Raw genomic sequence first — 25,605 nt, forward strand, 5'->3', positions numbered from 1 at the left:
GTTAGAGAGAACGAGAGTTAGAAAAAGAGAGTGAGAAGAAAAGTTGTAGTGAATGAATGCTTAGTAATTGAAGTTATTTTAATTAATGTACGATAAGTAAGTATAAGAAAAGCCTCAATGAAAATTAATTGATGCGCGTCTTACCATATAGAACTATGGAAATCAAGCCGAGTAACGCAAATACCGCCAAACAGATATTGAGCGCACATCGCCAGCGATGCCAGCGCGCCGCCAAACCCTTGCGGAAATTCATCGGTGTCGAGTAGTGATGCGCAGGCAGACCGCTCATAACGCTGCGCGGTGGAAGCACGGGTCCCATGCAATTATTCGTGCTGCGCTCGTAACCTTTGAGTGTGTCTTTTGTAGGTGTTGAGCAGGCTGAGCCGCTTTTATAATCGATGGGTGAACCTTTGTTGATATCTGCAAGTGAAAAATATTTCGAATGATTAATAAGGTGATTTATTACATTGGTAAGCTTTCGGATGAAAGCTTTTCAAAAAATAAAAATATTGAATGGCGAAATTCTTGTGGAAAATAAATAATAGAAAATAAATCGTGAAGCTTTCATCAGTATATGTAAGTAAAAGCTTTCGCTATTAAGCTTAAAGCTTTCAGGCGGTATCTCATACTTTTCGGTGGACTTAATTATGATTTTGATAGTTTTCAAACGGTGAACTGTCTTGTATGAAATCCTAAAACTGAATATTATTTTCTGGAATATATTTAAAGAATCTTTCAAAATTCCATCCTGTCTAAAATCGATCGATTTAAAGCTTTCATTAAATATACATTACGCTGCTATGCGATTACAATTTTTTATGGCATTAGCAATGCAAGTAGTGTCGTTTTACTTTGATGACGGGATTATAGTCAAACGCAAAAGAAACGAAATAAAAAAGGCATTAACTAAAATCAATTAAATCATTTGACCATGAAACACACCGTAAAAATGCCAACTTGTCGTAGTAATGCTAAAACCATAAAAAGTTGCCACACCAACAACAACGAAACAGCAAACAAAAGAGCCGAAAAATGTAGCAAATGTAATCAGAGGCCAGTGAAAAGTGAAGGGAGCCAAAAAAGGAAACTAAACGACAACTGTGGCGACCATTAAAATCACACCTAATTCGCCATTCTCGATTTCCTTAACGAACAAACTGGCCACAGCCACAGCCGAAACTGAATAGCCAAATAAGCAAAAAAAAAACTACTATAAAAAGGAAATACAAATGGCTGCAGAAAGAAAGTAAGGGATTAAAGGAAGTGAAAAAAATCGACTAAAGTCCTTGCGCTGCGTGTTAATGTCAGCGACAGGACAGCGTCCGCGTCAGCAGTTGGATTTGCAACTGATTTGCTTGCCTTGCCTTGTCATGAACTGCTGATTGAAGTTGTGCTTCTGGAACAAAAGGCAGCAGCAGCGGCGGAAGACAAGGCTGTGCGTTATAGATGTGTTACATTGGCTGCGTTTAGATGACAGCGACACTGCGTCAAACGGACCCCAAGCAAACGGCAGCGGGATTTTGGTATTCGTTTTTTCGGTGTGACATACCGACGACGACTGCTGCTGCTTATCGCCTTTTTGGCTCGAATTTCATTTGTATAAAAGGATTTGTGCAAAAGGATAAACGAACTGACAACGAACATAACCTCAACAGGAGAGTGTAGTGAGGGTGACATATACTCGTAAGTGTGTGTGTGTGTGTCGTATGTCAACTGGGTGTGCGTAAAAAGGCGAAATTGTATGCAAAAATTTGTCAAATGGAGCGCTCTATTTTTATGCGACCCCCACCCATACTCTAATATTATATATATATACTATATATACCACTACAAATCAAACGGATTTGCAATCAAACAAAAATCTCAACGGTGGTGGTGGAGCGTTGGTGGTGGAAAGCCACACTGGACACAGCTGTATAAAGCAAGAAAAAAATAAGAAAGTAAGGAGTGTCGGGCGATAGCAACAGAAAAAAAGAACCCCTGTATTCCCTGGATAATGTGGAAACAAATCATTTGTTGACGCCATGATGATAATTCGATTATGTGATGTATCCAACACTGCAAATCAAGCAGCACCAGCGCACTGGCTCGTGAGTTTGGCTGGCTGCGTGTAATGCCGACATTATGTTGGAGTAACCGACTAGCTATCTAACGGGTGATTTTTTTGAGGTTAGGATTTTCATTAGTATTTGACAGATCACGTGGGATTTCAGACATGGTGTCAAAGAGAAAGATGCTCAGTATGCTTTGACATTTCATCATGAATAGACTTACTAACGAGCAACGCTTGCAAATCATTGAATTTTATTACCAAAATCAGTGTTCGGTTCGAAATGTGTTTCGCGCTTTACGTCCGATTTATGGTCTACATAATCGACCAAGTGAGCAAACAATTAATGCGATTGTGACCAAGTTTCGCACTCAGTTTACTTTATTGGACATTAAACCAACCACACGAATGCGTACAGTGCGTACAGAAGAGAATATTGCGTCTGTTTCTGAGAGTGTGGCTGAAGACCGTGAAATGTCGATTCGTCGCCGTTCGCAGCAATTGGGTTTGTGTTATTCGACCACATGGAAGATTTTACGCAAAGATCTTGGTGTAAAACCGTATAAAATACAGCTCGTGCAAGAACTGAAGCCGAACGATCTGCCACAACGTCGAATTTTCAGTGAATGGGCCCTAGAAAAGTTGGCAGAAAATCCGCTTTTTTATCGACAAATTTTGTTCAGCGATGAGGCTCATTTCTGGTTGAATGGCTACGTAAATAAGCAAAATTGCCGCATTTGGGGTGAAGAGCAACCAGAAGCCGTTCAAGAACTGCCCATGCATCCCGAAAAATGCACTGTTTGGTGTGGTTTGTTCGCTGGTGGAATCATTGGACCGTATTTTTTCAAAGATGCTGTTGGACGCAACGTTACGGTGAATGGCGATCGCTATCGTTCGATGCTAACAAACTTTTTGTTGCCAAAAATGGAAGAACTGAACTTAGTTGACATGTGGTTTCAACAAGATGGCGCTACATGCCACACAGCTCGCGATTCTATGGCCATTTTGAGGGAAAACTTCGGAGAACAATTCATCTCAAGAAATGGACCCGTAAGTTGGCCACCAAGATCATGCGATTTAACGCCTTTAGACTATTTTTTGTGGGGCTACGTCAAGTCTAAAGTCTACAGAAATAAGCCAGCAACTATTCCAGCTTTGGAAGACAACATTTCCGAAGAAATTCGGGCTATTCCGGCCGAAATGCTCGAAAAAGTTGCCCAAAATTGGACTTTCCGAATGGACCACCTAAGACGCAGCCGCGGTCAACATTTAAATGAAATTATCTTCAAAAAGTAAATGTCATGAACCAATCTAACGTTTCAAATAAAGAACCGATGAAATTTTATGCGTTTTTTTTTTTTAAAAAGTTATCAAGCTCTTAAAAAATCACCCTTTATATAAAATACATACACATGTTAGTGACAAGCTGCTGGTTGGGCGGCGCTGTACACGCGCGCTGTCTGCCAATGTACAGACAAAAGACACGCAACACAACGGCAATCTGTCTGTCTGTCTGTCTGTCTCTACTGTCTTCAGCTTGTCTGCGTCTGTCTGTCTACTAGGCGTATGAGCGATCAAGTGGAAATTCAATATCGATAACATTTCATGCCAACTTATAATAGTTTAAATACATGTAATGTCGTGTGCAAGTCGTGGGGATGAGTGGACAGACACCAAGCGCATACACAATGGCTGTTTTATACTTGAATATGCCAAGCGCTGGTACTATTGTCTGTTGTGTGCGGTATGTGGCTACTGCTGGTTCATGGCAAGAGCAGTGATAGCAAAAGTTGCTGCTTATATGTATGTATGTACGAGTGAATGGTGTATGCGTGTTGCTATAAGCATAATTAAGTGTGGTTAATGAAATGAAAATGGCAATGCGTATGCGATGTTTAATAGCAGAAAAAAATGATAGTAAAAGTTTTTTTTTTGTTTTTTCGAGTGTTTTCATATAGTAGGCGGAGAGCTGTTAGTGGTTTGAAGTGATTGAAGTAAGCAAAGACAGTTGGTAAGGCAGAAAATATTATAATGCCAGACATTTAAAGGTTACAGATTGTTGTTAAGTAAGAGAAAATAAGGTGAAAATAAATAGGAAAGCTTTTTGAGTGCAGTATTCGAAAATATTAATATATTTCGAAAATATAAATATTAATATATTTTGTCTGACTGTCTCTCGGTAAATCAGAAGTTCAAATTCCAACTGAGAAAAGGCTTAAAATATTAAAGACAATTATTTCATAATATCAGTAGTACCCTAAAAAATAGGCAGGCACTGTTGAACTTTCAAAAAATACACTAATCCTCTAATCAAGCTCTAATAAGTTCGATAACAGTAGATTTTAGTACTTATAATCGACCTAGTGGTGGCCAAACTTAATGATTATTTAATTTTTGTGATTCTTTTTTATTATACACTGAACAGGGTATATTATGTTTGTCACGAAATTGTAACACCCAGAAGGAAGCGTCGGAGGCCCTATAAAGTATATATATAAATGATCAGTATGTTGTACTGAGTCGTTTTAGCCATGTCCGTCTGTCTGTATATATACGAACTAGTCCTTCAGTTTTTAAGATATCGTTTTGAAATTTTGCTGATGTTATTTTCTATTCAAGAAGCTACTCATTTGTCGGAACTGCCGATATCGGACCACTATATCATATAGCTGCCATACAAACCGAACGATCGGAATCAATGGCCTGTAGGGAAAACTTCCGCATTTTACAACATATCTTCACGAAATTTGGTGTGAGTTATTGCTCATAGAAATAATTTAATCTCCGAAAAAATTCTTCAGATCGGTTCACTATAGCATATAGCTGCCATACAAACTGAACGATCGAAATCAATGGCTTGTAGGGAAAACTTCCCCATTTTACTACATATCTTCACGAAATTTGGTGTGAGTTCTTTTTTCTTAATTTTCAAAAATGTTTGTATATTAATTAATACTTTCTGTGAACACATATAAAAATGTTACTCATACGTCATGGTGCCTCAACATTTTGTTATCAAGAATAATTAACAAATTTGTTTTAAATGTTTATTCAAAAACTATAATATTTAAAAGTAGAATTAAATATCACTATTAAAGCCACTGGAGTATAAAATATCAGTCGAAAATAATTATATTCTTCCTTTATAGTATATCATACCATCGCTGTGACAGCCAAACAATTGAGTGCTAGTAATATCTATAGCAATAAAGACAAAAGCAACTTAAGCTAGGGTTCAAAGCAGCCATTGACACACACATAATTCTATAAAAAAAAGAGCAAATACAATTTTTTTTTTTCACAATTTCATATGAATCATTTGCGTACTGACTCACACACATATATAGTTTACACAATATAAAAAATATAGACATATATGCATAGCTACATTTAAAGCAAGCAAATTTTCTATCAGCCAAATGCAATATCACCGCAATAACATGACTTTTACATTTACCAAAAAGCCACATTGCTATTGTATATATTTTGGGGGATTTTTACTGTCTGCTCAACATTATTGCCATTTTTGCTGCCAATGTCATGGTCTGCGGTCGCACTAAGCCCACAAATACAAGATATAACATATATATATATTATATATATTGCATAACTGCATTGCCAGACATTTAACTACTATTTTTTTCTATATACAAGTAATATATTTTATAGCATACACTGTATCATATTTTTTTCGATTTTTTTTTGTGTGAATTCATTGGCATACAAATAGTTTTTGGGTGCCGAGACAAAGTTTTATCGCACTTCGACCATAAGTCTACTCATATATTTCTATATGCAGCGCTTATATGCATATGTCGAGAGCGATAATACTTGATCCAAAATGCAAATAAAAAGTTCCTACATATTGTTGCTGCTGCTGTTGTTGTAGCGCTGGTGCGTCTTATTTGCCGTAGCAAGATTTTAAATAAGTGCAAAAGTGCGCATAAAATTCAAGTTGAGTTTCATTTAAGTGCAAACGCATTTGAATAGCTGTCTCACTGCCTCTCTGCCTCTCTGGCTGTCTGTCTGCTGTTTTCAGTAATTTTAAGCTTTTGTTCTTTTTTTTTGATTTTTGGGAGAAACTATGTATTTGCCTCTCATATCTATTTCGCACATTAAGTGTAGTGCCTTTTTTGTTTTTGTAACTTCTCAACTGTTGAAATTTTATTGCCGAAACGTGTTCAAGTTACTTATGCATGCGTGAATAATTAAAATCCTACAGCTTTGGCGCATTGCCACTGCAGTGGCTGTGTCTTTTTGTGTGCAACAGCGGTAGACGCACATACATATATATACATATACAGACATACATACATACATATATATATATACATATATAAATATACATATATATATATACACATATACTACATATATACTCATTCATGTATATATGCGTCTATAACTGTAAAATATACTAGCACTTCTGTCTACGCAATTACTTTGGTCTTCTCTGTGTCTGTGTGTGTGTGTAAGTGTGCGTTTCTGTGTCGGAATGTTGCATAGTTTTGGGCGCTCTTTAAAGTTCTAACGCTTACTTATGCACTATTTGTGTTTGCAAATAGTTCGGTAAGTACTTTTCACTTGAGGCTACATTTTTGCACTCGACAATTTTACACTTCAAAAATAAAAGGATTAGACAGCATAGCAGCGCTGCTTTTGAATATAAAATTTCTTTTTGTTGAAAATTAAAAACAAAAAATTAGAAAATATTTTTGGTTGAAATTAGGAAGAAATGCTAATAAACTGCTTAATAAAAAATAATTTAAAAAAAAATATATATATTTTTATAAAATATATTTTTTAAGATTAAAAAAAAATTAAAAAATAAAAAAATAAAAGAAATTTGAAAAATAAAAAGATATAAAAAATATAAAGAAATAAAAAGAATGTAAAAAAAATGTAAAAAGAATATATTTTTATAAAAATATTTTTTATAATATTTTATAATATATTTTTATAAAAATTTTTTATATTTTTATTTTTTATTTTTTTAAATTTTTTTATATTTTTATATTTTTATATTTTTATACTTTTTATTTTTTTAATTTTTGTTTATTTTTTTTTTAATTTTTTTATTTTTTTTTTATTTTTTTTTTAATTTTTTTATATATTTTAAATTAAAAAAAATTATATTTTTATTAACATTTATAAACATTTCTCTCTAATTTCCATTTATAAACATTTCTTTCTAATTTCCACCAAAAATGTTTTAATTTAATTTTTTTAATTTTCAAAAAAAAAAATATAATTAATAAAAAAATAATAATTTTATACTTTTTTGTACCTTTAATATATTTTTGGTTTAGAAAGAAATGGTAATAAATTGCTGAATAAAAAATATATTTTTATAAAAAATTGTTCTTATTTTATAATTTTTTTTATTTTTTATTTTTTTATATTTTTTTATAAAAATATATAATTTTTTTAACATTTATAAACATTTCTTTCTAATTTCCACAAAAAAATATATTAATTCAATTTTTTTTAATTTTCAACAAAAAAAATATATGTTTAAAAAAAATAAAAATTTTATACGTTTTTGTGTCTTTCGATTTTGGTAAGCCATGGCGTATGATTAACACGCAAGCAATCGATAACTTTCTTTCACAGTTAAAACTTTGCAAAAGTCAATTATTTCATAATTAACACTGTCATAATTTATTGCTTTAACACTCTCTCTCTCTTTTCTACTTCTTGGAAGAAGTGCAGCTTTCCAATCACACATTGCATGACCACTGTGGCCGGATCGCAATAATCAAAACTTTCACCAAGCACTGTTCGCACTGACACTTGGCACGCACGCAATAAGGTCAATCATTTTTTCATTGCAGCAGTCAATTAAAAACTTTTGAAAACTAATGACAAGTACCTGACTTCAAACGACAAACATTTGCTGTTGTTGTTCTTTTTTTTTCAAATATCAATATTTCATTTTCAAACACCGTCGCGATGAGTGAGAAGAAAGTTAGAGTTGTGAGAGAGACGTGCAAGTTTTTTAGCGACCAAAGCAGCAAGTGAAGAAAGAGTCAAGAAAATTGACAGCTGTCAGAATTTATGCAATTAACTTGGGTGCGAATGTAAAACCATTAAACTTGTTGTTGTTAGTCAGCAGTGTAGCGGTGTGTGGGTAATTAAAAACTATGATTGCGAAACCGCACTAAAAATATAAACTTTTCAAACTACAGTTAAGACAAAATCGCGGCAATATTTTCCACTTAACGCAGTACACACACACACACACACACATAAGCACTATAAGGTCTCATATAACTAACTTGAAATTATTTGTAGCGTGGCAAAAACAAAAAAAACTTTTTTTTCGCCTTAACTTTTGCAGCGAACACAACTTAAATTACTCATAAGTGTTGCTGGTGGGTGGTTGGTGAGCGGCAAGCGAAATTTGATTTACTACTTAGTCAGCAGTATTTGAGGCAGCCGCTTACTCGGCTGAATGCGCAATTTTGCAAGAATTGCAAGAAAATAAGGAGAATTTGTGGTTGTAACTCAACTTAACCGTTAAATGTTCGATTACCAGAAACCAAAAATACAAAAAAAAAAACAAGAAAACACTTGAGTTTTGCTTACTTTCGCTTAGTTTTGCTTGTTGTTGTAGCAAAGTTGTGCGAAAACTTTGCTGCGCCAGCAAATTAATTGCTCGATAACTGATAAAACGGCACTCAGTTGCGCTTAGATTGGCGGCAATTCACACTGCGAGCTTCTAAATAGTGGTGCTGGGCAGTGAAGCCTGAACTTTGGCGGTTTTGAAGGTCTAATTTCGGTAAAATATTTGCGAAATGAACATATGATGACTATTTGAATTTCACCCAGTTGGGAAAAAGCAGAAATTATTGCTTACAAGGCTTAAGCTAATCATATAAGGCATGTTCAAAAAATAACGGGAATTTTTTAATTTCGAATTTTTTGTGTTTTGGAGAGTGAATTTTCAGCTGTATCTTAAAAATAAAAATAAATTTAAAAAATAAAATTCCCGTTATTTTTTGAACACATGTCATATAGTGAAGAAGGCATGTTCAAAAAATAACGGGAATTTTTTAATTTCGAATTTTTTGTGTTTTGGAGAGTGAATTTTCAGCTGTATCTTAAAAATAAAAATAAATTGTAAAAATAAAATTCCCGTTATTTTTTGAACAAACGTCATATAGTGAAGAAGTGATGAAGAAATCATCTATGAAAATAAGGGTTAAAAAAATTACAAAATTTGCTGTTAATTAGTGCTCCTTTTCTCTTTGTTTCTTATAATTCACAGCTTTTTGCTTCACTCTATGCTCAGCCTTAATCTATTACTAAGGTAAACAAGATATGCTTCATTTATACACCTAAAATATTAATTTCCTTGCCTCAAAAATCACCAACAAACAGTACATCTAATAAAATATCACTTGGCAACCCTTTTAAAAATCCATCATTCTTCATAAAGCACCAAAACCCGCTCAGCACACTCACTTCGCTCGCTTGGCAATCCTACAGCTCGCCGTTATTTAATTGCAATTAAGGGCGTTTAGCAAACTCAATTGCACAGCAAAAGCAACAACAGCGCCACCAAATTATCTCGCTTTGAGCGCTAAAGACGTTTGCAGTGTGCAACGGAGCAGCTGACACTCAGACAACATCTGAGTAGTAGCGGTGGTAGCGATAGTAGTGGCAGTGGCAACACTCAGCCACAACTTTTCTGCCGCTAATGCTATCACTTCTAATGCCAGCGCTAATTGATGTGATTTGTGGTTAATTTCGAAACGATACGTTGCGATTCGATTGCTGCTGAGTTTTTGCTGGCAACTGCTTCCAGCTGTGACTGCAATGCCAAAAGAGAATCGCTAAATGGTGATGTTGTTGTTGCGGCTTGTGGCTGCGTTGCAATGCAATAACAGCATTAAATGTTCGATGCTTCGACGATTTGGCACTAATAAGGCGTTTAATTGAGCGACGCACATAATTTTCACTTTTACTATAGTTGCGTGCGCTTGAGGAGGTGGCTTGATGGTAATTAAATATCGTTAGACATTTTGTTGTTTATTTATTGATGTGCTGGCAGTTGTTTGGTGGTGTTTAAATGCAAGAAATATTTTTAGAAGTTTAAAAAAAATGTTTGAATAAAAAAAATATTAGATAAAAAAATTATTTCATAAAAAAATTTTTGAATCAAAAATAATTTTTTTTCTTAATTTTTAGCAAATATTTAAGTGTATAAACACAAAAAAAAATATTTTTTTCTTTTAATCTTATCTTCTGTTTCCTTTTTTATTAACTTCCTCCAATTCTCACTTTGTTTATTCTTCTCCTTCGAAATGTTCACCCATTAACAATAATTGCCTTTGCTGAGGCATCAAAATTTAAGCTGCTCATTCTTAAATATGGACCGAAAATGGGTAAATGCGGCAATAATCTTAATTAATTTGCTTTTGAGAACTGTTAGGAAAACACTTAGAGTGGGAAAAAGTGAAGCGAACCCACATTTTAATTAATTTTATGCCGCTTAGGCGCACAATTCTTATTGAATTCTTTCAAAGAAACGAAAAAAATATTTTTCATATTTTTCAAGCATTTTTTGTGGCAAAGTATGAGGCAAAAGCAATGAAATTTCAAACTTAGAACTGTTATTAAGCGCGCTGTCTTCGCTGAAATTTATATTAATTATAATTAATTAATAAATTTTGTGCTTGAAACAAATTTTTATGCAGTTGCCGCACTTGTGGTGCCATAAGCAAATTTTCGCCGCATAAGAAGTTTGCACTAAATACCGCAAGTTAAGCGCAAAACTTTGTAAATACTCGCGCTACTCGCTACTTTTATATGCGCTTGTTGCTGCTTGCCTGCTGTACTCACTCGTATAGTATTTGCTGAGGAAATAAAAATGCAGCGCCAACTTTAATGCGCTGCAAACTATTCGCAAGCGCTGCAGCAAAGATGAAAACTTAATGAAAAAGCGCAGAAAATGCGCTAACCAGAAAATAAAACTGAAATTAGTAATAGTTGTGCGAAATGATGAAATGAAATTGCGCTCGAAGCTGTTAAGCAGCGAACAGCAGCACTAGATGCCAAGCGCTTTGCTGGAAGAACGACGCGACGCGTCGCGCCGCGCCTCTCCTAGCAAGACTAATTAAATTAAAATCCTTACGCGCATTTGCCGCGCAAAATCAAGCGGGAAAATCGTAACAATTTTCCAAGTGCATGCTGGCATACGCGCTTTTATAAGTTTGCGTTTTCGGCTAAGTAACGCCGCAGAGAGAGGATGAAGTGTAGCGCCAAAGTGGTAGAAAAAAAAAGAATGAAAATGAAAATTTAACAAGCCGCGCGCAGAACAGCAAATCGCAATTAATTTCGACAGCAACGCGCTCGAAACTACACAAACACGCGCGCACACAAATCGCTCAACGCACAGCTGCGGCAATCAAATTGGCGAAGACTAACCAAATGGGCGCGCGCGCGCGGTAGTCAATAGTGAAGCGAAAACTATTTCGTGGTGCAACGGTTTAAGTACTTGGGCAAGTAGTATGGCAGTGGCAGACGAGGCGGTGCACATGTCGACAATAAAATCGCTGTCAAGCGTGCGAATAGTGATGATGAAGGAGGAGTAGTTAAGCGGAGTGAGAGTGCCAAGTGGTATGAGTTGGTAGTGGCAAGTAGTTAGGCGTACGCGCGCGCAGCTGTTGTGGGCGTGATCCGACACATACAAAGCCCATTACATGACGAATTAAAAGCACACTTTTAGGCGCTCAAGCAACAGACGCGAAACAGCAGCGAATGGCTGTGTGTGTGTGCTTGGCGCTCGTGTGCGCTCATGTATGCCGCGAATTGAGTTTTAATTTAATTTCCAATTGAATGCACATTTTTCTGTGCGCTTATGAAGAATAATTTCTACAAAATTTTACAAAAGCATAATGCCTGCTGCGCGCACACGCAACTGTAGCAAAAGAATTTCGAATATGCGCAAGAAGAAATTAAAAGCGCCGCACCAAGCAGCGCTAATTAAAGTAAGATTTTGAGGAGCGCTGGAGTGCGAAAGGTGTCTCTAAGAACAAAGCGCGGCAGACTGATATGCTTTTGCCACGGAAAACATTTGCTTTGTATAATCAATGAAGCTAACTGCCTGCCTGCCTGCCTTCCTGCCTGCCTCCCTGCCTGCCTCCCAGCTCGCTTGTGTTTGCTTGCGGCGCGCTGCTTCAATGGTGACATTATTATTTATTTTGCTCACTGAGCGCAAAATGTGTGAAAATTGTTATTAACATATTTTGTTGTAGCGCTGGCGGCTATGTGTTGCTACACGCATGTATATATACATATATATTTATATGTTTATATATATATACGTATATGTATGACAGTTGGTTAGGTGTTGGCAGTTATGCCAAGGTGTCTAGTTGTGTGGGAAAATTGTAAATTAAATGCCACAGGCGACAGTTGTTTCCAGCAAGTGTGAAATGAATTGTTGTATGCCTTTAGAAGCAGAAAAGCAGGAGGTGTCTTGTATATATTTAGAGCTTATATGCATATTTAATTAGCTATTTTTTCTTTAAAAATCCATAAAATACTTAATAAGAGGTATCTTTAGCAAAAGAATTGCGCAACTAAATATAAATGCGCCTGTGGATATGCTAAGTTTTTTATATTTTCTTGTTATTTAGTGAAATTTCTTTAAAGAAAAAAGTTCCATACATGAAAATATTTTTTGAAGTTGAACTCCAATTTCCTAATCAATTGCCTTGAAACACTTTCATCTCCGTTTTAGGAAAAAAATATACAAAAAAAGCAAAAAAAAAATTTTTTTTTTTTACCTAGTTCACCTTTATGAAAAAATTTAGGCAAAGCAATCAAAGCATCAAAGCTTTTCAACGGCACATTCACATAAAAAAATTTCAAAGCTTTGCCCTTTTGCTTATGCCACTAAATTTTTATGGCTCTGTTTGTGCTCGATATGAATTTACATGCTTCAACTCTCACTTTTCCAGCGTTACCGCGTGATTTTATGTACCGCTTTTATGTGAGTAGGCGCATAAATGTTTATCGTTTTAATGCAAAACAACAACAATAACAACATGAGCAGCGAAAAAAGTGTTAAATACAAGTATTGCTGTTAGAGCTCTTTACAATATCTTTTAGAACTATATATATACAAGTACTTGCAGCCTCTAACCGCTTCATACCGCTCAACTCGCCTTTACTTTTCTGCTGACGCGCGAAATTGCCACGACTAACTGTGAGTTGAGCTTTAGCTTGGCAATAAATTTAATTGATTTAAAGTGTTGTGCACATAATAATTTTGCACCCTTAAGGCAAGCGGGCGTACACGCTTTATGTGTCTGCGCCTACTATGCACATACACCAATACATACATACAAGCACCATATCGCCGCTCTGCGCTTTGACTGGCATTTTATGAGGCCATAAAACGCGTATGTGCCTCGCTATATTTTTCAATTAACCGCCGCCCGCTTATGTAAGTATTTTAAAATATTGCACTTTTACTGCTTCATAGCCCGGCAGTGAGTGTATGTTGCTGGGGGTGGCGGTAGTGTCTTTATGCTTATGACTTACTATGCGTTAATAAAACGTTAGATGCTTTGGTGTTAATATAGAGGCGATAATAAGTGTCTGGGAAATGTCTCATAAGCTTCATATTTAGTTGAGAAAATATTTTAAAATATTTTAATTTTTGTGTTGGAGTTGACTCCTTCAATTTTTCGTTAATTTTTTTTCTCTGAACTGTAATATTTGTGTTTAAATATTTCTTTTTAAAAATCTAATTTTCAACATAAACTCTAAAATTATTATTTTTTATGCTAAACTTGGCCACCTCGCTTCATTTTCAGTTAAACTGCTTATTTTTTTCTCTTAAGTGTTGTTTTTGTGTATAAATATTTCTTTTTAAAAATCTAATTTTCAACATAACCTCTAAAATTATTACTTTTCATGCTAAACTTGGCCATCTTGCTTTATTTTCAGTTAAAGTTCTTATTTTTTTCTCTTAAGTGTAGTTTTTGTGTTTAAATATTTCTTTTTTAAACACTACTTTTCAACATAACCTCTAAAATTATTACTTTTCATGCTAAACTTGGCCATCTCGCATCATTTTCAGTTTAACTTCTTATTTTTTTCTCTTAAGTGTAGTTTTTATAGTTTAAATAATTCTTTTTAAAAATCTAATTTTAAACATAACCTCTAAAATTATTTTTTTTCATGCCAAACTTTGCCATCTCGCTTCATTTTCAGTTGATGTTCTTTATATTTTCTCTCAAGTGTAGTTTTTTATTTAAATTCTTATTTGGTGTTTAACTTTTTCAACTTAACCTCAAAATTCCAGTTTCATTCAAGTCTCCTATCTATTTTTAAAATTTTCTCTCTAAAAATAACGTTTTTTGTCGCGCCAAGCGCTAAGCCCCTCATTAACATAACAACACTTTTGCAACACAATTTGATTTTTTTTTTTTTCATTTTATTTTGCAACAAATCACACCCATAGCTACCGCAACTGTCATTGATAGCCCAAAAACTCAGAGCTGGCTGTTAACCGCGCTCTGCTTACTACACCGAACTGAGCAGCGTCGGAGAAATATGAAGAAAAAAGTAAGAATATTAAGGTGAAATAAAATTTACATCAAAGTCTCAAGATTGATGAAAAGTCATTAAAAAGCACATAAATCAAGTGATTTCGTTAAGATCGCATACCGGAAAGTTTTTCTCCCAAAAAAAGGGCCGAATAAATGGCAATATAAAGGAGAAAAGCGAAAATGAGCTTAAAGTGCTGTGAGCATTGAGAAATGCCAAATAAAATAGTCGACAATCTAAATTACTCACAGACAGGAGGGTGCGGCAGGTGGCTAAAGAGGTGAACGATTGCTGAACGTAGCGCCAAAATGACTGCGAGAGACTTGTAAGCAGTAATGCTTTAAAGGCAAATGTGAGTGTGTATGAGAAAGAGAGTGTGAGAGAGTGTCTGCGCACAAAAAACTTTTCCACCTTTAGCGCGCTTTTTAGATTTCACAAAAACTTTGAAATGATTTGCATGCAAATTAATTGCCTGCTGTCTTAGGACTTCGACTGGCCTTAGCGGCAAGCGGCAAACAGCAACCGGCGCCAACACACAGCCAAGTGTGAGTAAGGTGCGAAGGCAGGGCGCTAAGTCGCACCGGAGGGCACAGCAAATACTTGCACACACTCCAGCTCCGCAGAGCCAGCGGCGGCGGGTGAAGCGGTGTTTAAGCGTTGCGGCAGCAAAAACCAAGGAGAAGTAGGAAAATTAAGCGCAAGAGATAAGTCGTATAAATTATAGCAATTTAATAAGTTCTAAATACACGCATCCGCCAACACACCACCCGCCACTAATGTCGGTTAGACAACACCAACCTCCCTGATAGCACAAGAAACTCGTCGCAAATGTTGCAGTGAAGATTGCGTACAAAGCGTGTAACAAATGCTGAACGCAGGAAGTTTAATGTTAACCTTTTTCATTTTGTGAATGGCAAAAACTTTGTGTGCATTTCCACAAGATTTCCACGCAGTGTCAATGATTTCTACGACTGTGCAACTTGCCATACTACAGATACAGCGAGCAAATTGGCTCCACTATAGCATATCTTAAGGCGCACGCAAGTAGAGAGTGTGTACACGTACACTGGGGAGCATAGAAAATCAAAAGTAAATGCACGAAGACACCAAGATACACAAGGGAATGTGCTGCTACCCCAAAAGAGTTTCCTAAGAGAAAAGCGCATTTAGTTGGGTCACCCTTTGCAGCAAACTTTCAAAAGTTCACTGGTGACTCTCGCTCAACTGTAGCTACTGGAAGCCAAACATTTTTCGACGATTAAAATTGTCGCTCGGACATTAATTTTATGTGTCATCGGTGGCCTTTGCAATAGCAACAATAGCAAAGACAACAACAATTGCGATAATAATAAACAACAAACAGGAAGCTGGCAATATGAATTAAGCGCACCGCTGAGGGGTATTAGAGTATGAGTCAATAACGGTTTTGGTTTGTGGAAACTGCAAGTTTCTTTGCGACAATTTCATTAGAGATTTGTGCAGGCAAGTGTAAAAATCGGCGTTAGTGTGAACTGGCTGCAATCATAATAAAGTGTGCTTGCAGTGTTCCTTTGAGTGTGAGTGCCGCTGAAGAGAAAAAAGTAAATCTTGAGTTTCGGCAGATTTTCCTAGCAACAACACTAGGAAAATATTTTGAAATTATTTGCCTTTGTTGCTGTTGTTGTTGCAACTACCTTTAACTTGTTTGTTTTTGTTTACCATTCAACGCGCCCCTTCAACCGCTTTGGGGTTACGCGGCTCATTAAGACGCACTGTATAAACAACGCTACATAATTACAAAGCACAGTTAATGAGAGTTGCAGGCAAGTGTTGGTCGATTGTCGAAGATTCACAATAACTCAAGCAGGCTTAATGAGTAGCACGGTTATTGGTAAATTAATAGTGAGAGGGTGGCGAATGTGTGTATGAGTTGCAGAAAGGAGGGTGGGCATAAGAGTGTGCAATTTGAAGTGAAGTATTTCCTTTCGTTTATATTTATATTGTTTAAATATGAAAATTATTACCTGAATTTCGCCAAAAATTAAAATTTTTTGATTTATTTGTTATATTTTTATCAGTTTGCTTACCTGTAAAGAGAAGAAAATATGAAAAAATTAGTGAATAGTTGAGTTATTGTATATGCTTTAAAAATATTTTTTTTTAATATTTTTTTTTTTTAATATTTTTTTTAAATAATTTTTTAAAATATTTTTTTTTTAATATTTTTTTTTATTATTTTTTTTTTTAAATTTTTTTTAAATAATTTTTTTTAATATCTCTTTAAATTATTTTTTTTTTAAATATGTTTTCTTAAATATTTTTTTTTCAAAATTTTTTTTAAATATTTAAAAAATAAATTTTTTTTTAAATATTTTTTTTTAAATATTTTTTTTTTAATTTTTTTTAATATTTTTTTTAAATATTTTTTTAAATTATTTTGTTTTTTTATTTTTTTAAATATTTTTTATATTTTTATTAAAATTATCTAAATTTTATTAAGAAAAAATTGATTGACGAAGTTCCGGGGTATGATTAGTTATGAAACCCCAAATTTTTTTTCTCACTAAGCTTGAAAATATAACAAAAAGTTGTTTCATATAACCACCATTACCACATTTTTTCTATTTTCCAAATGAAATTATTGCCAAAGAAACTAAATTTAGTGATTCAGTACATTTTTTAAGCTGAATGTGGGTTACTAAAATCTCTGGTATACGAACAAGGAATAATTATTTAATGCTCCTCAGCTCATTATACAGCTAAAGAGACACTTCCTTCAGTTTAAACAACATAATTTTTGTATAAGTAGTGAATTAAAAATTTACTCAAAATCACATTGCTTGAATTTTCAAACGAAAAATCATTCGAATATTGCCATAAAACCATTTGCGATTGTGAGAAAGTGTTAATATGATCTTTACGAATACATACACACTTGCCTTTTGGCATTTCTCACATATGACTGTCAGTAACAACAGCACCATTTATGGGAAATTGTATATAAATATTACTACAGTGAGTTGAATAAGTATGTAGACAACCAGGAATATGCTCGCAATCAATTTGAAACACATACAAATAAACATTGGTATATGTATGTATGTATATATGAAGCTGTTGAGCTCCTCACTGTAGCAACACACAACTGTGGTTGCCACTTTAATTTATTTATAAATACCAGCGCTTATTAGTACTGTATATAAATATAAAAGTTTGTAGATATGTTTGTATGTCTCTTGGTGTGCATTTAATTGCTAAAAATTGCAGATATCAAGCAAGAAGTGACTTGACAACATGACCCATAGCACAAATTAAACAGTTAATGCTTTGCCAACACACAGACATACACATAAATACTGGCATATATGTGAATGCTCACGTGCGTATGTGCGTTTGTCAGCCGGCTTGTGTCCACTGTGTGTCCTTTTGCGCTGACACTTAGGAAGGAGTGAATTTTTATTTAAAAAGTTTGTGCAACATTTCGGTTACATTTACGCTCTTTTTGTTGTTATTTGTATTTCCGTGCGCAAGTAAGTTTCCGCTTGTCACATACAAAAGGCAAGGAAACACACACACATAAATATATACAAATTCTTATATGTATGTATGTATATACGATTATATGTGGTTTTAAAAAATACTTATATTAAACGTGTGTGCTTTGCTTGTTTGCCTCTGTCCGTTTGCGGTTGATCTTGTTGCGATAGCCGTCGTATATTTATGTGCATGCATGTTGTTGTTGTTGCTGATTTTATTGAAAAACTTTCGCAAACAATTGTTTCACTACATTCTCATTCGTATTAAATTTTATTTTTATTTTTATTATATTTTGCCTTTATGCTTGTATAACAATTTATTTAAAAGTCGAAGTTTTCAGTTTCGATTTTTTCTTACTATATTTACTATTTAATTGCAGTGAAAATGTGTTTGTTGTTGTTTTTATGTTTGTATGCTTGTTAATAAACCCGTATTCACACACAATTTAGTGAAAAGTTAAAAAATAATGGAATTATAGTATATTAAAAGATGCTCAATGTAGTGACATGGCTTGCTTTTAGGCGCTTTGGAAATATTTATAAAGCTCAATGTAGTGATATGGTGTGCTTTTAGGCGCTTTGAAAATGTTTATAAAGCTTCAGATTTATAATTTTTTTTTAATTTGCATAATTTTTTCATATTTCATTTTAATTTAATTTAATTTTATTTTAATTTAATTTAATTTAATTTAATTTTATTTTAATTTTATTTAATTTTAATTTTAATTTTAATTCTAATTCTAATTCTAATTCTAATTCTAATTCTAATTCTAATTCTAATTCTAATTCTAATTCTAATTCTAATTCTAATTCTAATTCTGATTCTAATTCTGATTCTAATTTAATTTAATTTAATTTAATTTAATTTTTATTTTTTATTTTTGATTTTTAAATTTTTATTTTTATTTTTATTTTTATTTTTATTTTTATTTTTATTTTTATTTTAATTTTAATTTTAATTTTAATTTTAATTTTAATTTTAATTTTAATTTTAATTTTAATTTTAATTTTTATTTTTATTTTAATTTTAATTTTAATTTTAATTTTAATTTTAATTTTAATTTTAATTTTAATTTTAATTTTAATTTTAATTTTAATTTTAATTTTGATTTTAGTTTTAGTTTTAGTTTTAATTTTAATTTTAATTTTAATTTTAATTTTTATTTTAATTTTAATTTTTATTTTAATTTTAATTTTAATTTTAATTTGTATTTGATTTTGATTTTGAATTTGAATTTGAATTTGAATTTGAATTTGAATTTGAATTTGAATTGTAATTTTAATTTTAATTTTAATTTTAATTTTAATTTTAATTGTAATTTTAATTTTAATTTTAATTTTAATTTTAATTTTAAAAAATTGTATCAAATTTTTCTCATTTAACTCGCATCCTAATTCGAAAACTCTCTCTAAAAATCACTAAAAACTTCTTATTAATTTTTATATAATTTTTTTTTTAGTTACCAAAGTGATTATTTCCATATTTGTGCCGCCAAATTAAATTCGCACAAATTTTTTCCGCAACTATTTTGCCCAACTTTTGATAATCCTCAAAAATAGCAAAAAAATTCCCAAAAAATTTTGAGCATTTGCAGGGTTGCATTTAATGAAATTCTGACTTACTGAAATTCCATAAAACTACACCAACTTGCCGCGCGCTCCACATACGCGTACGGCTTCCATGAAAATCATTTAATAGCAAAATTTTAAATTAGTTTCCTATACATATATATTTAACAAGTAATAACAACAAAAATAAAACTTTTTAATTAACTCATTACAGTTGAGTGGCTACTATAGCATGCATTACGTAATTTTAGGTTTACAAAATTGCAAAAATTTCGCCACAAAATTGTTATGAATGCAACGCTGCAATAATTAACGCATGTCAGTCGTGTGTTTTTTTTTCTATTTGCTTTTTGTTTTATTGTTATTATTGTAATCATTATGTCATATTAATCATAGCGGTTTATAGGCGCGTAATTATGTAGCAAATATTTAATAATAATAGCACATTAAAATGTTAGCAACGCGAAAAATGCGCACAAGTGTCGCGCGCGCCTAAAAGTGCGCTACACACTTTTTATAATAAATATTTCACATGCGAAATGCTCGAAATGTCAATTAAGTCGATTGGTTGAATAATCACACATAATTGAATATGCGCATTAGTTAATTAAAGCCACAGCGGAAAAAAATGCCAAAATAAATAAATAAAAAATAAAAAGCAAATAAATTAAATATTAATTAGAAAATTAAACAAATACATTTTAGCGAAATTAGCTAATTTCTATTTATTTATTTTTTTGTGTAAATCATGCCTTTAATATCAAAATTGCACTGCTTTGTAATTAACTTTAGTGCAGTGTAAATTAAATGATTGCAAAGAGATGGCGAATGCGATGCGAATTAGCGAGATACGTACAAGTGAACTTTTGAAACAGCAGCGCGCTTAAGCGAATGAAAATCATACAACTGAACTTTTGAAACGCGCTTAAGTGGATGAAAATCATACAACTGTACTTTTGAAACAGCAACGCATCAAAGCTAATACTAATACAAATCGTACAAGTGAACTTTCGAAAACGCTTTTAATGCGCTGATCAGCACGTGAACTTGTGTAACTTCATTACGCAGAAATACGCTGGAAACTTGTGTAACATTCTCAATGCGCGCACAGTGAAATGCTGCTAATTAATTAACAGCTGTATGAAAGTTGAAACTAATCACATGAAGTTAGTTTTCTGTTTGATTCCAGCTAAATGCATTTATAAATGGCTACTAATTAATTAAATTAATGTGTTGATTTGCAGCATTTTTTTAGCGCGCTACTCGCTGGCGTTTTTTCAGATAGCGATAAATGCGCTACTTTTAATAGATTTTATGGAAATGCGTTTTTTCAAATATTATGTAACAAAAATTTTGTATTTTTTTCTTGAGCATTTGCGCATTTTGTTAGCAATATTTGGTTTTAATGGTGTTATGAAACTTTGTTAGTGTTGAAATTTGTTTTGTAAAATGATTGCATAAGCGTTTGTAATTAACATGGCTACAATGTATTGAACAAAAAACGAAAAATTACATGTTTTTTAGTTGAAAAAATTATCGTAATAGCCATAATATAAAAGATTTTTTTGTGAGGCGGAAAATTGCTAAATCTGCATTGATTATTTCTATATAGCGCATGAAATACTAGAAAGCAATTAATTTTTTTACTTTTTGACTGCTTTGTTTGCATAATAAATTAATGATTATAATCAATAAAATCATTATAACTATATAAATGACTGGCTAGCTTTGATGAAGGCAAGAGAAAATGGTAATGCAGGTGGGAGGTATCTTCTATTTATTGTGAAAGCTTTGGAAAATGGTTAAGCGAAATAAATTTTAGAAGTTCTCAGACTACAGAAAAGTCTATTTTGCTTAAAGATGCTCTAAATGGCTGTGAAATTACATGAAATTGATGCTGAAACTAATTCTAAGTGAAAGCTTGCTGGAAATTATGAAAGCTTATGCATCTAAGTGAAAGCTTTATGAAATACTATGCGAAACTTTATGGAAATTATGAAAGCTTGTGTTGCTAAGTGAAAGCTTTATGGAAATTATGAAAGCTTGTGTTGCTAAGTAAAAGCTTTTTGGCTGTTATGAAAGCTTATGGGTCTAAGTGAAAGCTTGTTGGAAATTATGAAAGCTTATGCGTCTAAGTGAAAGCTTTATGAAATACTATGCGAAAGCTTTATGCAAATTCTGAAACTTGTGTTGCTATGTGAAAGCTTTATTTAAACTATGAAAGCTTATGCGTCTAAGAGAGAACTTGATGGAAATTATGAAAGCTTGTGGTACTATGCGAAAGCTTTATGTAAATTTTGAAAGCTTTTGATTTCAAGTGAAAGCTTTATGGAAATTCTGGAAGATTATGCTTCTTATTAGAATTAGAAAAGCTTGTGATTGTGAAAGCTTTATGTAAATCATGAAAGCTTATAAGTCTTCTAAGTCAAAGCTTTGTGCAAATTAAGAAATTTATGGTTTTGAAAGTAAGTTTGGTGTAAATAGTGAAAACTTATGTATCTAAGTGAAAGCTTAATGAGAAATTATGAAAGCGTATGATAAAGTGAAAGCTTTATGGAAATTTAAAGGTTTTTGATGCGAAAATTTGTGGTTTTAGTCGAAAGCTGAGTAAAAATAAAAAAATATGGTTCTAAGGGTAAGCATGGTATAAATTATTAAAGCTTCATGCAAATTATCAAAGCTTTATGTAAATTGCGAAAGCTTTCAAATTTTTAAAAATATTTTTTTTTTCCAAAAGCGCATGCGCCGTCAATTATACAAAAAGTATGCAATAAAATCACAATAACAACCTCGGAGAAATACAAATGAAACCGTATGAATCTCGCGCCTGCGATTGACACCTTGTGAAGTAATTACAAATGTAAAATGCATAAACACTTAAGTAAGGAAATGTGCAACGATGCACGCAATCAGGACAATGAAGCACTCAGTGTGTGTGTGTGTGTGTGTGAGCAGCTATAAAGTGGCTGCGTAAGTGGGTGGCTTGAGAGGCACATTAAATGCGCGCGTACGCGTACCATTTAAGGCCCAAGCAGGCCGAGTCTGCACAGGCTTGTTGTGTGCGTGCGGTCAAGCTGTCATGAGCGACGCTGCAATCGGACGGACGGACGAACGAAACGCTTGCTGAGGGCAAAGTGCAGTGCCAGTTTTCACACGTTGCGTGTATGCTTGTGATTTTTGCACCTCGACGCAGCGCACGCACGCACGCACTCACGAAAGCTGACAGAAAGCTCACACTCACAAGCGAATAATAAACAAAAAGTTGCTGCGCAAGGCAAGGCTGCTGCTTCGACACTTGTGACAGCTGAATGGTCACTTTTTTTCGTTCGCCCACAATGCACGGAAGCTGTGCGTGTGTTGCTGCCTCTGTTGTTGTTTTGCGGCGGCAACAACTGTCAGTGTCATTTAAAATATTAAAATGTGTTGCGCTTTTAATGCAATTCAAATGCGAGCGGAAAAGTGGGGTCAGCAAAAAATGCGTGAAGTGTAATATATATTTGTGGGGCGTGCACTCAACTGACAGTTGTCATTTATGTCAGGCAATATGCGACGATGCGCTTTAATGAAATGAAAATTTGCGTGACAAATTCATGTGCGCGACATCTGCCCGCAAACGCTGCCTGCGACAGTAATTACGGCCTCATAAAAAGTAATTTATATTTAAATCAAACAGCTTATAATTTCATTATGTTAATAATAATAATACGTTTTTTGCGACCTGCCCAATTGCTATCGAAGTCAAGTGTTGATGCAGCACACTTTTTAAAGGCAATCACATATATATGGCGTGCCATTTTAATTTTATAGAAGTGTTTCATAAAAAAATTAAATGTAAAAATTCGTCATACATGCTGGCGACGACGCTGTCAACCAGCTGGTTAACTTTATGGCAATCACATGCCGGGAAAAACATTATACCAAATGGCAAAAACTGCAATTACTTGCCGCAAGCACCTGGCTGAAATGTGTTGGTGGAAAAGGATCGGCAGTAAGTCGAGTTAAAGTCAGAATAATAACGGAATATATGCAGCCAGATTGTCAACTGAACTTGTGAAACAGTTTGTTAGAAGAAAATAGTACAACTGAACTTGTGAAACAGTCTATAAAAGAATCAGTCAGATTATCAACTGAACTTGTGAAACAGTTTTTTAGAAGAAAAAAATATAGACGAGTGAAACAGTATTTATGAAGAAAATAGTACAGCTGAACTTGTGAAACAGTTTAATAACAAAACCGAATAGTAACGTATAGGTTCTTATGATCTGAAAATGTCGCCAGAAAGTTGAGTTACAATTAGAATAATAAAAAATATGCAGTCAGATAGTCAACTGAACTTGTGAAACAATCTGTAAGAAGAAATAAGCACAGCTGAACTTGTGAAACAGTCTTTATAAAGAAAATAGTACAGCTGAACTTGTGAAACTGTCTTAAAGTGGTTCAAAATACAGCTGAACTTGTGAAACTGTCTTAAAGTGTATAAAATTACAGTTGAACTTGTGAAACTGTCTTAAAGTGGATAAAAATACAGCTGAACTTGTGAAACAGTTTAATAACAAAACTGAATAGTAATCTATAGGTTAGAAAATTGAGTTAAAATCAAAATAATAAAAAAATTTGCAGTGAGATTATCACCTGAACTTGTGGAACAGTCTTTATCAAGAAACAAGTAAAGCTGAACTTGTGAAACAGTCTAAAAAAAAAGCATTCAGATTATCAACTGAACTTGTCAAACAGTTTTTATGGAGAAAAAGGTACAGTTGAACTTGTGAAACAGTTCTTAGAAAGAAATAAACACAGCTGAACTTGTTTTTATGGAGAAAAAGGTACAGCTGAACTTGTGAAACAGTCCGTGGAATGAATTAAACACAGCAGAACTTGTGAAACAGTTTCATAACAAAGCCGAATAGTACTCTAGCGGTTATTTTTCCTATACTATAAACATAATTTAAAGATCTAAGCATTAATATCATGTAAAATTGAACTTGTGAAACACTTAAATAAAACTTATTGTTATTAATATCACAATTTTTTGTACTTTGAACTTGTGAAACACCTGAAGCGCAGTGTATATATTACAAAATAGTTTTCATTACTCTTTTATCACAAAAGCTTTTGCTCATATTACCTTATCGCTGCTGTCGCTTTCAATGCTTTCATTACAAAAATGATTACCGGTTAGAGCAGGCACTTTTTCACAGCGTAATTAACTCATCTAGGCGTAACAGAAATTAACCGCAAAAAGCGTTTGTTTTTTGTCGCTCTCGCCCAATAATAAAGCGCGAGCATAAACATGCAGACAGGATATATGTACTGTATGCCACATAGGTGTTTTTAGTGTGTATTAATAACGGTTTTTCCCCGCAAACCAGTAGCTGCTTGTCAATTTACCGTGTGTGTTGCTAAATCAGGCATGCATTAAATTCAATTAAATTAACGCAGCAAATTTTATCATTTTTAATTAATTTTTATGACACAAAGCACAAATGAGTGGGTAAAAAAAAACTTTGCAATGTCAGATAGTTTTGTGTAAAAGTTGTTACTTGTTTTTTGTTGTTCCGCATTTATGTTAAATATTGTATTTTAATGCAATTATAGATAAGCACGACTGCAGTGGGCGTGGTAATTTTCAGCTGAGCGCCTATAATGGAGTGCATAAATTGTTGAAAATGCTGGCAAGTCTATAATTATAATGAGTGTTATGTGCTATGTGGCGGCATTGCGGGCGCGCGGTGTTGACTGTTGTTGAAGTTAAAATATTTATTTAACATTTTAATTACACACGTAGTTAAAATAGGCTTGTTATTTATTATTATTATTATATTTTTTTATTAACGCATTGTTGCTTATTGTATGTAATAAAGAGCTGCTTATTATGTTTTGAGTAATAATCAATTAAATTTTTTC

The 25,605-nt window shown here is 33.3% G+C and overlaps 1 protein-coding gene across 6 annotated transcripts in view; it reads right to left on the minus strand.

The window, feature by feature from the left end:
- The window catches only part of LOC105220773 (teneurin-m), a 319,151-nt gene that overhangs the window by 18,059 nt on the left and 275,487 nt on the right, over nucleotides 1–25,605 (minus strand). For all 6 annotated transcript variants that reach the window (XM_029043495.2, XM_029043513.2, XM_054229535.1 and 3 more), the window contains one exon: nucleotides 145–420. In XM_029043495.2, the coding sequence (XP_028899328.2) occupies nucleotides 145–420 (276 nt within the window). The remainder of the gene's footprint in view (nucleotides 1–144; nucleotides 421–25,605) is intronic.

Source organism: Zeugodacus cucurbitae, chromosome 4 (assembly GCF_028554725.1).
Source record: "Zeugodacus cucurbitae isolate PBARC_wt_2022May chromosome 4, idZeuCucr1.2, whole genome shotgun sequence".
In the NCBI taxonomy this organism is placed as follows: domain Eukaryota; kingdom Metazoa; phylum Arthropoda; class Insecta; order Diptera; family Tephritidae; genus Zeugodacus; species Zeugodacus cucurbitae.